At 34.9% G+C, this 10,826-nt stretch overlaps 1 protein-coding gene across 1 annotated transcript; it reads right to left on the bottom strand.

Annotated features, from left to right (window-relative positions):
• Positions 1-920: 920 nt before the first annotated feature.
• LOC102223760 (protein HEG-like) lies at positions 921-4,819 on the bottom strand. The gene is made up of 11 exons (XM_023341503.1): positions 4,740-4,819; positions 4,494-4,610; positions 4,100-4,206; positions 3,924-3,982; positions 3,648-3,793; positions 3,159-3,287; positions 3,043-3,085; positions 2,923-2,960; positions 2,069-2,156; positions 1,602-1,833; positions 921-1,510 (listed from the first exon to the last, which is right to left on the bottom strand). The coding sequence occupies exons 3-11, from the start codon at positions 4,154-4,156 to the stop codon at positions 1,463-1,465; spliced, it is 840 nt and encodes a 279-aa protein (XP_023197271.1). The 5' UTR covers positions 4,157-4,206; positions 4,494-4,610; positions 4,740-4,819; the 3' UTR covers positions 921-1,462.
• Positions 4,820-10,826: the final 6,007 nt, after the last annotated feature.

Genomic DNA, 10,826 nt, shown 5'->3' with positions numbered 1-10,826 from the left:
GCCTCACTTGTAGCAATTTATGGACTTTGAGATATCTGATCTTTATTTACGTCAATTAAAACTGTTTTTACAAATAAAAAAAACCCAACTAAACAGACATGCAAGACAACATGACAGAATACATGTAAATTGCGGTTGAACACATGCTTAACTGTTATAACTGTCATATTCAGTTCACAGCCTGACAACTGCTTAAACGTTGTAAAAATTTAATTAGTTTTTTTTTTTATCAGATATTTGACCCAGAAACAATTATTTTAGTTTTCTTTTAGTCCTTGCATCATTATGCACAGAAGGTAAATCATTAGTATAAATAGTGTACAGTTACTATCCAAGAGCACTTCCCTGTGGTACTCCAGAGCTCACGGTTCTTTCACCAGAATAACAACTGTTGGAAAGAAAACAACTATTGTATGCTATTTGTCAAGTGGCTTATTAACCAAACCTTGATTTATAGCTGCTGTAGCAATATAATTTGCACTCAACTGAACAATTCTACACCCGGAGGATTATCTGTACAAGAAAGACCAAATGTAATAAGAGATACAGTCTTAATCAACAATGAGATTAAAATTTCCTTTTGAAAATACCAGTCTTAAAGTAACAGAAATACTGTCTGAACCGTCTCAATCAAAGGTAACATTAAATGTGTTCATCACAGCAAGAACCCCTTATAAAACATTTGAAACTCAAAAGCCAGCAATCCAACCTTTATTGTTCCTGAATTAAAAATGCTATCAGAAATTCCAAAAAGAAGATTAACAGTTAATGTCTGATTTCTGGCTTTTCGGTTAAATATTAGATGACACAAGGCAACACAAATAGAAAAATTATTTTCCAAACTGCTGCAATTATATTATAAATCATTTTATTTTTATACAACACATTTTTATATATTGAAAGAAACTGAATATCTTCATATTTTGTGATTTGGATCAAATTTCGGCTCGTGTCATTCACCAAAACTTAGTTAAACCTGAAACTGAGACTCAAATTAAACCTGAAAAGCAACTCTAGTAAATTCAAAAATGAACAAAACAAATATTTGACCAACAGCTCTTCTCTTAGCTTTTGTTCAGTGAAAATAAAAAGGATTATATATTTAAGTTCAATTAACATACAGAACTGAGAGATTGGGTGACTGAGATTGTAATTATAAATCAAACTTCATGAAAGGCAAACTGGTTTAAGACAACTTACAACAGAGCGGAGTATAAGTCACACAGTTGCAGCTAAAAGTATTAAGGAACACATGATACAACAATATCTGCTACATTACATTGCACATCTTAGCTGAAATGCTTCTGTTTACATGTTTTACATCAAAAGGGTTCTAATACATTACAGTGTTTTGGGAAAAACACCACTATAGGAACCCCTGAAGTGATTCAGCTTCCCTCTGATCTTGGATCTGAGCGTAAGGTTTTGCATCTCAGTTCTGGACATTGCGGTTCTTCTTGAGTTAACTCTGGGAGAATGAGACCATGTCAACCTGGTTGTCATCAAATGGCTGCAGCAGAGAAGAAAATACATCCGAATTTGTGAATAAATAAAACACAAATGTTTATCTTCACGGGCGTCTTGTTCAGAGGTATACCCACTGAGTTTTGCTCGTTGTTCTGCTGAGTCATCTCCAGGTTGTCCCAGTTGTTGATGGTGTTGGCCCGCAGGATTCGTGGGATCCCAGAATTTGCCAGGCTGCCTTCTGGCTCTTTGAGCCAGGTGTAAAAGCCATTGCTGTTGCTGGACAGCGGGCCTTTGGCAAGAGATGGGATTTGGAACGGCTTCCTAATGTCTTCCTGTTTGGTCCTGAAGAATTTGGTCCTCTTGAATCTTGAGAAAAAGAATAAGAAGGTTATGCAACAGTGAATCTCCTACTTTATTTTGCTTTAGGTTAGATTTCTATAACTCTCTGTAACTGATTTGTAAAACCGCCCAACTTTAAAATGGCCTTGCACATATTATATAGTTTGCAGTCTAATACAGAAGTATGAATGCAGTTTTATAAAAAGGACAAAGGTGATTGTAAAAGTCACTAAGGTGATAAATGAACAGGATTCAAACTTACTTTTTTACTACCACTAGCAGAGCGATCAAGGTGACGACCAGCAGGAATCCGAGGACAGAGGAAACGATCACGGCGATCAACAACCATTCTAACAACAGAGAAGCGGTCAGTAAAAAAAGCTCTGACTCAGCCTTTTTATGAACTTGGTACAACAGAATCACATAGCATTTTGCAAAATTTAACATTTTGATTTAAAAGATTTTATCATTACCCTAAAAACTCAATGGAAAAGGAAAAAATATATTTCTTTTTCAGTGGATGTTTTATGTGTTAATATTGATTTGATAACTTTTTTAAATAAGACCTTTATAGTATTAGTGGCCTTTGTTTGTCAAACTAACAGGAATAATTTCATTTGCATGTGGCTGGTTGTATCTTACACATTTTGGAAAATATTTTTAAACAATTTCACAAAGAAACACGCTGAAGTTATCGGAAAATTCCTCACAGTGGTAATGTTTTGTGTGGAAAATGCGACACACCAGCCAGGGCAGCTTCGCAAAAGTCAGTTGAATTAGAAAAATTGTCTGATGCTGTCAGTTTAATAGTGAACGCCATAAAATTTGAAATTATGTTGCACACTATAGCTGGTTAGTGAGGACAAAAAGCTCCAGGTTGAACCTAAATTACAGCACTACTTCATAATTTTTTTAAATTGAACTTTAGAAAGCAATTGCCTCAAAATTGCTTTTCCGTTCCATTCAATGGAGTGCATATGAAGCATGAATTTGGTGTTTTGAGTGAGTTACAACTTCTTTGCAAACAATTCAATAATTTGCCTGTCCATGTCAAAATTTTGATGATATACTAAGTCCAAGCTCTTGTCTGGTGTCAGTATACTGCTGTATACTCACCATCCTCGCAGTTCAAGCCAGTACGACCAAAGTCACATCTGAAAAGAAGAAATTGTTTTACTTGAAACTGTTGTACTTGCAGAAAACCATAAAGTCGTACAGTCAGATCGATGCACTTACGGTTTACATTTATTGTTCACAGCTTTCTGACCAGGGGGACATGCTAAAGTACAGAAAGTTACACTACAATCAGTGGCAGTAAAATATTTCAACTCTGGATTGTTAAATATCCTTACCCATGCATAATCTGTCACTGTAATCTGTGTTAATGTAGCCATCTACACAGCTGCATGTGAAACTGCCAGCTGTAGGTTTACATGTTGTAGATGAATTGTCACATGGTTTGGAATCACAAAGGTTTTTGGCTTTTGAATGGAACAGAAAAGAAGATATCAGAAAACTTTATAACATAACATGCACATACAATCCAGACCTTCTTCAGACTTAAAGTTTTGACATTTTACACCAACACCATTTTTTATTCAAGCAGAGGTGCCAATTTTCTTAAAAATGTTAAAAATAAGTATGTAGTAAAGGAAAACTAAGACAACACTAAACAATAGAAGAAGAGAAAGAAATCAAGCTCACACAAAAATGAAAACCATTTCTGATTAATTTAGTGTAGATATTCTGGGTAAGTGTAATGAATGTGCTATTTATAGAATAAGAGAAAGGTGAACTAGACTAGAATCCTTAGAATAGGAAGATATTTGTTTAAAACCCACATGCAAAGTTTCCTTGCAATGGACAGCTTTCGCAGGTTAGATTCATCATTGTTTCTGTTACAGTGTCTTCTTTGATGTCAGACGTTGTTTCAAAAATGATTTGTAGTGATGCTTCAACGTTGCCTGTCTCCCTTCCATCTGTCTCGCTTTGTTTTGAATCCATATGTGAAAAAATTTAACAATTAAGGAAGAGTGCACCAAGCAGTGGATTAGTCTACATCACACTGTAAATATTCACTAGTGGATAAAAAACACAGTTTTGATTCTGAAACTTACCAGAGCTCCAGCACTAAAGATGAAATGTGTCCAGTTTTATTTTCAAACTCTTTGTCAACCTGTGTATTAAAAATAGTGTTTTAGTGAACAATGGTCTGTTTAGGCAATATTTGGGGGCAAAGAACAAAATGCCTTTTGGCAGGTGCAAAGATAGGGAAAAATAAATGACTGCTTACCAAATCAATAATTTTATCTGAAGTCTCTTTAAATATTTGTGATGTTTTGTCACACATTTCAGGATCATATTTTATCTTCCAGACTAGCAGTCCAGGGAAGACTTTGGCTGTTTGGAAAAATGTAATTATTTTGAGAAATTAAATATTTACAAAAAAAAATCTCAGTTAGGTTAGTATTAATGTGGTAGATCACAACAAAATTGCTTTAACATTGGATGGATAGATGCACTTGGTGCCCTACACACTACGCATGATCCACATGTGCAGAGTTGGCGCTGCATTTTAAAAATTTAATCTTAAAAAAGTACTCAAACAAAAAAGACTGAACATATTTTTAGATCAGTCTGTTTACTGAGATCAGTTTATAGTCTCTGCATCACATTCAGACACTTACCCTTTTGACAGCCTCGAGGACCATAAGCTTCACCAGCCAGACACAAGCACACATAAGTCGGGTTAGCACGTTCTTCACAGGTGCTTCCACAGAGACATGGGCTTGAAGCACACGCACCTTGATAATTAAGACAAAAGCAACAAACACGCAATGTAAGAATTTCACACTTTAAGTGAATTATATACACAGTTATTTTAATGGAGCTAGGCGTATTAAATTATTGTATTTGTGAAGTCCCTGAATTACCTCCTGCTACTGTAGTTGTCACTGGAGCTGCTGTAGTTATTGGAGTTGGTGGATTTGTCGTTGTTGGATCAGTTGAACTTGTTGTTGGAGCTGCTGTAGTTGTTGTTGGAGCTGCTGTAGTTGTGGTTGGAGTTGCTGTAGTTGTGGTTGGAGCTGCTGTAGTTGTGGTTGGAGCGGCTGTGGTTGTGGTTGGAGCGGCTGTGGTTGTAACTGTCGTGGTTGTGGTTGGTGCTCCTGTTGTTGTGGTTGGAGCTGCTGTAGTTGTTGTCGGAGCTGCTGTAGTTGTGGTTGGTGCTCCTGTAGTTGTGGTTGGAGCTGCTGTGGTTGTGGTTGGAGCTGCTGTAGTTGTGGTTGGAGCTGCTGTGGTTGTGGTTGGTGCTCCTGTAGTTGTGGTTGGAGCTGCTGTGGTTGTGGTTGGAGCTGCTGTGTTTGTGGTAGGAGCTGCTGTCATTGTGGTTGGAACTGTCGTGGTTGTGGTTGGAGCTGCTGAACTTGTTGTCATTGGAGCTGCTGTAGTTGTTGTCGGAGCTGCTGTAGTTGTTGTCGGAGCTGCTGTAGTTGTTGTCGGAGCTGCTGTAGTTGTTGTCGGAGCTGCTGTAGTTGTTGTCGGAGCTGCTGTAGTTGTTGTCGGAGCTGCTGTAGTTGTTGTTGGAGCTGCTATAGTTGTTGTCGGAGCTGCTGTAGTTTTTGTCGGAGCTGCTGTAGTTTCTGTAGCTGCCAATTCACTTGTTGCTATAATTGTCGGTGCAATCGATGTTGACAGTTACTCCAATGATAACAATAACAGTACCAGTAAATGCATGTCATCTTTAAACAGTAAACCTTTTTGGATTTTTTTTAGATAAATGGTATAATGTATTTCTTTTAATTGGGGTTTCTGCATTTCAGTCTGTAGACATTATCTGTGTTTGAAAACAAATGTACATTTCTTGCAGCTTGAGGTGCTCATTTAAAAATAATATATCATGGTTGCTTCTTTTATGTTCTAAGGGCTAATTTCTGTTACAAGATCTATAAAAGGAAATAAATATTTTCTAATAGTTATAATCTGTTAAAATATTCACCTGTCTTACTTGTAATTCTTTGCAGACTGCATCTAACTAGTACACAAATAATCTGTTCCTACTCAACAACTTTTAAACAAGTTAAAGATAATAACTGAAAATGTAGCCACTTACCAACAGAGTCAACAGAAAGCAAAAGGATGACAGTCATGATCAATGTTTTAGCCATTGCAAAAACAAAAAATTAATAAATGGAAGGACAAAATCTCACAAAAAGACTGAAAGCAGTGTGAACTGTGTGTATGACACCTGAGATCTGAAAATGTACGATGAGTGTGAAATTAATCCTAAAGGGGAACTTATAAACAGTAACGTCTCTTCTCAGGGCGTTGCTAAGCACTAAATGGGTTACCAAAAAAAGAGACCGTGGTTTGTTTGTTTTTTGGGGGGATGGTTTAATATAGCCATCTGAAATCATAAACTGTATCTGCCATATATTTCAGGAAGTGTCACAGATTAAGGATATGGGTCAAAATACTATCAATAAAATGAAATATGTAAAAAGGAAGTTCTTTGTTATGAATGAAAAAAAATCTTAAATCAATCCAGAGTTTTTCATTTGGGTCAGACAACACGCTAAGTGCTTTATATTCATATCAAAGTGTGTGGAAATAAATTTAAAAAAGGCATAAAACAGGGTAAACATTTTTATCCCTGTTTTGGTACATTTTCTAACGATGAATACAGTTTTATTATTTGTAAATTTGACCTCGTGAGCTTTAAAAAATGTTACATTAAATCAGAAACAGTTGTGTTTTTTAAAGACTTATAACTGAGGCAGGTGAAGGAGAAAATAAGGTAGGATTTTATTTCCAGACCCAGATATAACTGAGACCAATTGGTATAAAATAGAATAGAAATATTCACAGGAGGTTAATTCTGGTGTAACATCAGCAAAGTGGAAGGCAATGGAGGCATGTAGATTCACACAAAGATAAAAAAATAATAACTTATGTTAAAAAATGTATTTAAGTTGTTTTGACATGCTTTTATGCCCAGTAGCTCTTTACTAAATGGTAAATGTCTCTATATTTTTGAAAATTGAAATTAAGTGCTTGTTAAACACACCAAAGTAGTGCACAAATGTTCTTGTGCAGAATAAATATCTTTATACTGAAGCTTGTCGTGACATATTTATCCCTCACTGACTTCCCTTGAAGTTGCAAATAGTTTTGAGGATGGTGTGCAAAAAGACGATATAATTATTAAAAATAGGCCATCTTTGACTTTAGAATACAGATTTGTTTTTCATGCTGTTTCACTTCTTTTCTCACGAATATCTCTGCCTTTGACTTTATAGGTCACAGAAACATGTTAATAATAAACAAGAGGAAGAAAGGTAGTATTCCTTGTCTCTTGTTTATTGTTTTTACAACTTCCCCACCTATAATCTGTTAACATGGAAATACTTTTTAAGCTTGATTTATTTGCTAACCTGCATAGGAATTATTGAAGTTGACTTTTGATTGTTGTCTGACTCAGGAAATGGCTAAAGGGAAATTCCACCAAATGTTTTGCTACTTTGAACATCCTTAATTTGTTCTAATTTAAAAAAGCCAGACTCAGACTCTTCACACTCGAACTAGATTATTCCATACAGATAACACCACCTTTCAAACTCAGTTTGTTATTTGAGAAACCTTGGTTTTATTTGTGAAATCTTCATTATAAGGCCAAGAAAATTCCACTTTGGTTTTGTCACCTTTTTTATGAGTTGGACATGTAATCCTTGCAGCGCGTCTCTCTCAATAACTGGAACAGACTCACACATATTAACATTTTTGTCTATATAAATAGCCTTAAATTAATAATGCCACGTGGTGTTAACATTGAATTTAGTTATACCCTTGGCCATTTCCATGTTTTTTCTTCAGCATTGTGTCCTTTGATATATATGAATCACCCAGCAGAATCAACACAGAAGCAATTTAAAAATCTAGAACTATAAATATCATTCATTAAGCTGATGTTTTGAAAATCAATTTTTGGCGTGCAGAGATTTGAATTGCTAATGAAATCCTAACCCCAGGATTCTAACATTTTGCTGACACCTACCGTTATTTAAGAGGAACTACAAGCTTACAATCACTACCTCTTTTATGTATATTTAGTCTTTAAAAATAAAACTTATAAGGCATAATCTAAAGCATGGCAAAATTCAAGAATAAACAAAGAAAGAAAATGAATCATTGGACAAAATAGTGTCTTTCTGTAGATTGTGTATGTGTAATAAAAAGCTAGTATATTTTTATATTGATAATTAATTGCCTGTTAAAGATCACTAATATAATATTGTCCAAAAATAACAATTTCATATCAACCTTTATTGTTAGACTGGGTGCAAGTCTGGGTGATTAAGACCGGAGCAGAATATGAGATGCAGACTCGCCACTAGAGAGCACCTCTGGTGGCGTGGAAAAGTATTACAGACACTACTGGATTTCAAGAAGGAATATTATGGTCTTTACTTATCCCCCTGTTTTTTTTATTAACGTGTCTTTTCTGGCAGTGTATCACTCTTTCCTGTCTGAAGATTTCAACACTCTTCGTGGCTTAATTGCTAAAGATAATTTTAAATTAGTTGCTTTCCTGGCAACTAATTAACATTTAAATATAATCCATAGATTTTCAATTTGGTTTGGTTTGTTCTGCTCCAAGTGTGTTTGTTTGATCCAATCTGTTAGTTAATTTAGGTCAGAAGGTTGAAAGTTGGATGTTTCATAAGAAAATAAAACTCAAAACACATCAAATGTTTGGGAAATGAAAGATCCTGAAAATAAGCGTTTAGATTGATGTTTTAAACGGTCTGAACTCAACATATTTGAAACTCTTTATTAAGTGTGCCCAAAAGCTGTTATGTAGAAAATAATTAATTCAAATTAACATCATCATCATCATTTCAGTCAAGAATTGCCAGAATTATTTTTGGAAGCATGTTGATGGTGGTACAAAATATGTGGCTGAGTGGAAATTTGATGAGAGAGACATATATTATCATGATGAATTTATAATTTTCAACCTGTGCATCAAATGATTAATTTTTAAGAATAATTTCAGTTTGTTTGAACCACAATCATTCCAACCCGAATTTAGAACATTTCAAATAATTTCTATAAAGCTTAAAATTAAAATGTTATTTTGGGAAACTGTTTGTCAATCCAATTTCAGGATAAACTGATGTCATTTTCAAACCCTTTATGTCTGAAAGTGCTTGCACTTTGCATTCCTTTTTTAAAAAACTGCCACCGGAGGGCAACAACATCTTACTTCATTCTTAGGCAAGTATTAACAAGTTTATTGTCCGGGTGCACAGCCTTTGGATAAACACCACCTCTCTCCCAGCATATCGTTTAGCACAAAAGAAAAGACTTTAATAATAAATGATTAAAGAACAAATTAATTTATTTAATGTGTTTTAGAGTTTTAAATTTTGGCGAGTTGAATTTCTAATTTACCGGTCTCAGAAGCTGCATGCTGTTGAGTCTCTAGTTTTTTCCCTGAGTCATTTAGACACTGAAATAATTGTGCTTCTTGTTCCTACTGAAAAGCCATAAACCAGTTGATAAGAACTTTAGTGACAAGGTAACCCACCATAAAAGTCCAATAAAGGAGCTTGGCAAAAGCTGCTTAGTCAGTTTTTACTGAGTGTAAGGATGATAATTTTCCAATAATGTGGGATTAACATAACATAAAACTGCTGCACATTGCATCTTGGTGAAACTTCCTGGTCCTTACCTGGAAAAGAATAAAAATATGCATGAACGATGCGGAAATATAATTGTACATGCATGTGTGGAACATCAGCTGTAATTGGCTCCTGACTCGCAGGAGGGATCTGACAGTGTTTCCAAACAGATTTCTGGGGACATTTCTGCTGATCTCAGAAAACAAAGACAGCAAACTCATCACGCCAAAATCAAGTGTTATCTTCCAAAGAAATTTGGATAAGCAAATTTAGAAAACAGTTAACCGTTTCTTCAGTTTAAGTCATTATTCACAATTCTGCGTTTAGAAAGACACCGGACAAAAATGGCTTTTATGAGAAAGTTCCACAGTGAAAACACCACTTATCAAAAAAACCAAAGGTGTCACATTTGCAGGAAAACATCTTGATGATCTCCTAATCTTTGGCATAAAATTAACAAAGCATTTGAGAATTAGAACAACATGGACCTGATGGTACCATGGACTCTACTGCCAAAGAGAAAATAATGCAGGAAAGTCCACCAATGTGGCTGAATTAAAACAATTCTGCCAAGAAGAGTAGGTCGATGTTGTTCTGCAATGATGTTAGAAAAATATTTCAAAATACTTTTCACATCATTGAATAGCCTTTGTTTAGATACTTTTGCATTTTTTGGTGCATCATGACTTTTTCACTTGACATTTGTGTTCTGAAAACATTTTAAATACAGAAATTACGGGAAAATCTACAGTACAGCACCAAACTTTGGCGTTCAAAATAGAACAGACAAGAACCAGGCTCATGGTAAGCAGTTTGCCACATGGAGTTGTTTTACATTTCTCACTTTTGCAGTTTGACCATGTATCTTAGGTAATGATTCACATTTTCGGCACTGTTATATCAAAAGTCATGTGTTGAGATGGTTTAGGTTTATAAAACATCTCCATGACGCTACAATGTTGTGCAATATAACAATCAATTCACAATTGGGAGGCGTTTTGTAATTCATCCATTACATATTAAGCTTAATTAACCTTGTTTTCATTTTCACTCAGTTTGAAAGTGTTTCTTTAAATCTTTGGAGGCAAATAATAAACATTTCTGCATTTTGTGATAATTTAATAGCTTAACTATTTTTTAACATACTTTTAGGATTTATTTAGGGTTGTTTTAAATAATAATCGCGAAAAATGATAAAACTCTCATAAGCATTGAACCATCACTGCATAATGCACAAATGGACCCATTAATCTCTACATGAAGCTAAACTGATGGGAAAACATTTAATTTGACCAAATATTTAAACAGCTTCAATAACATAAATGTTTTGAAATGTGA

This window comes from Xiphophorus maculatus, chromosome 10, assembly GCF_002775205.1.
Source record: "Xiphophorus maculatus strain JP 163 A chromosome 10, X_maculatus-5.0-male, whole genome shotgun sequence".
NCBI classification, from domain to species: domain Eukaryota; kingdom Metazoa; phylum Chordata; class Actinopteri; order Cyprinodontiformes; family Poeciliidae; genus Xiphophorus; species Xiphophorus maculatus.
Note: the sequence above shows the minus strand (reverse complement) of the source record. Positions and strands in the feature narration are given on the sequence as shown.

Bases quoted from the DNA above. Each gene is read 5' to 3' on its own strand.
- LOC102223760 (XM_023341503.1), bottom strand. From the start codon at position 4,156: ATGTGTGACAAAACATCACAAATATTTAAAGAGACTTCAGATAAAATT. The intron at 3,794-3,923 runs GTAAGTTTCAGA...TTCAAAACAAAG, and splicing joins TCTTTAGTGCTGGAGCTCTG to CGAGACAGATGGAAGGGAGA. The intron at 1,834-2,068 runs GTAAGTTTGAAT...CTTTTTCTCAAG, and splicing joins CTGCTAGTGGTAGTAAAAAA to ATTCAAGAGGACCAAATTCT.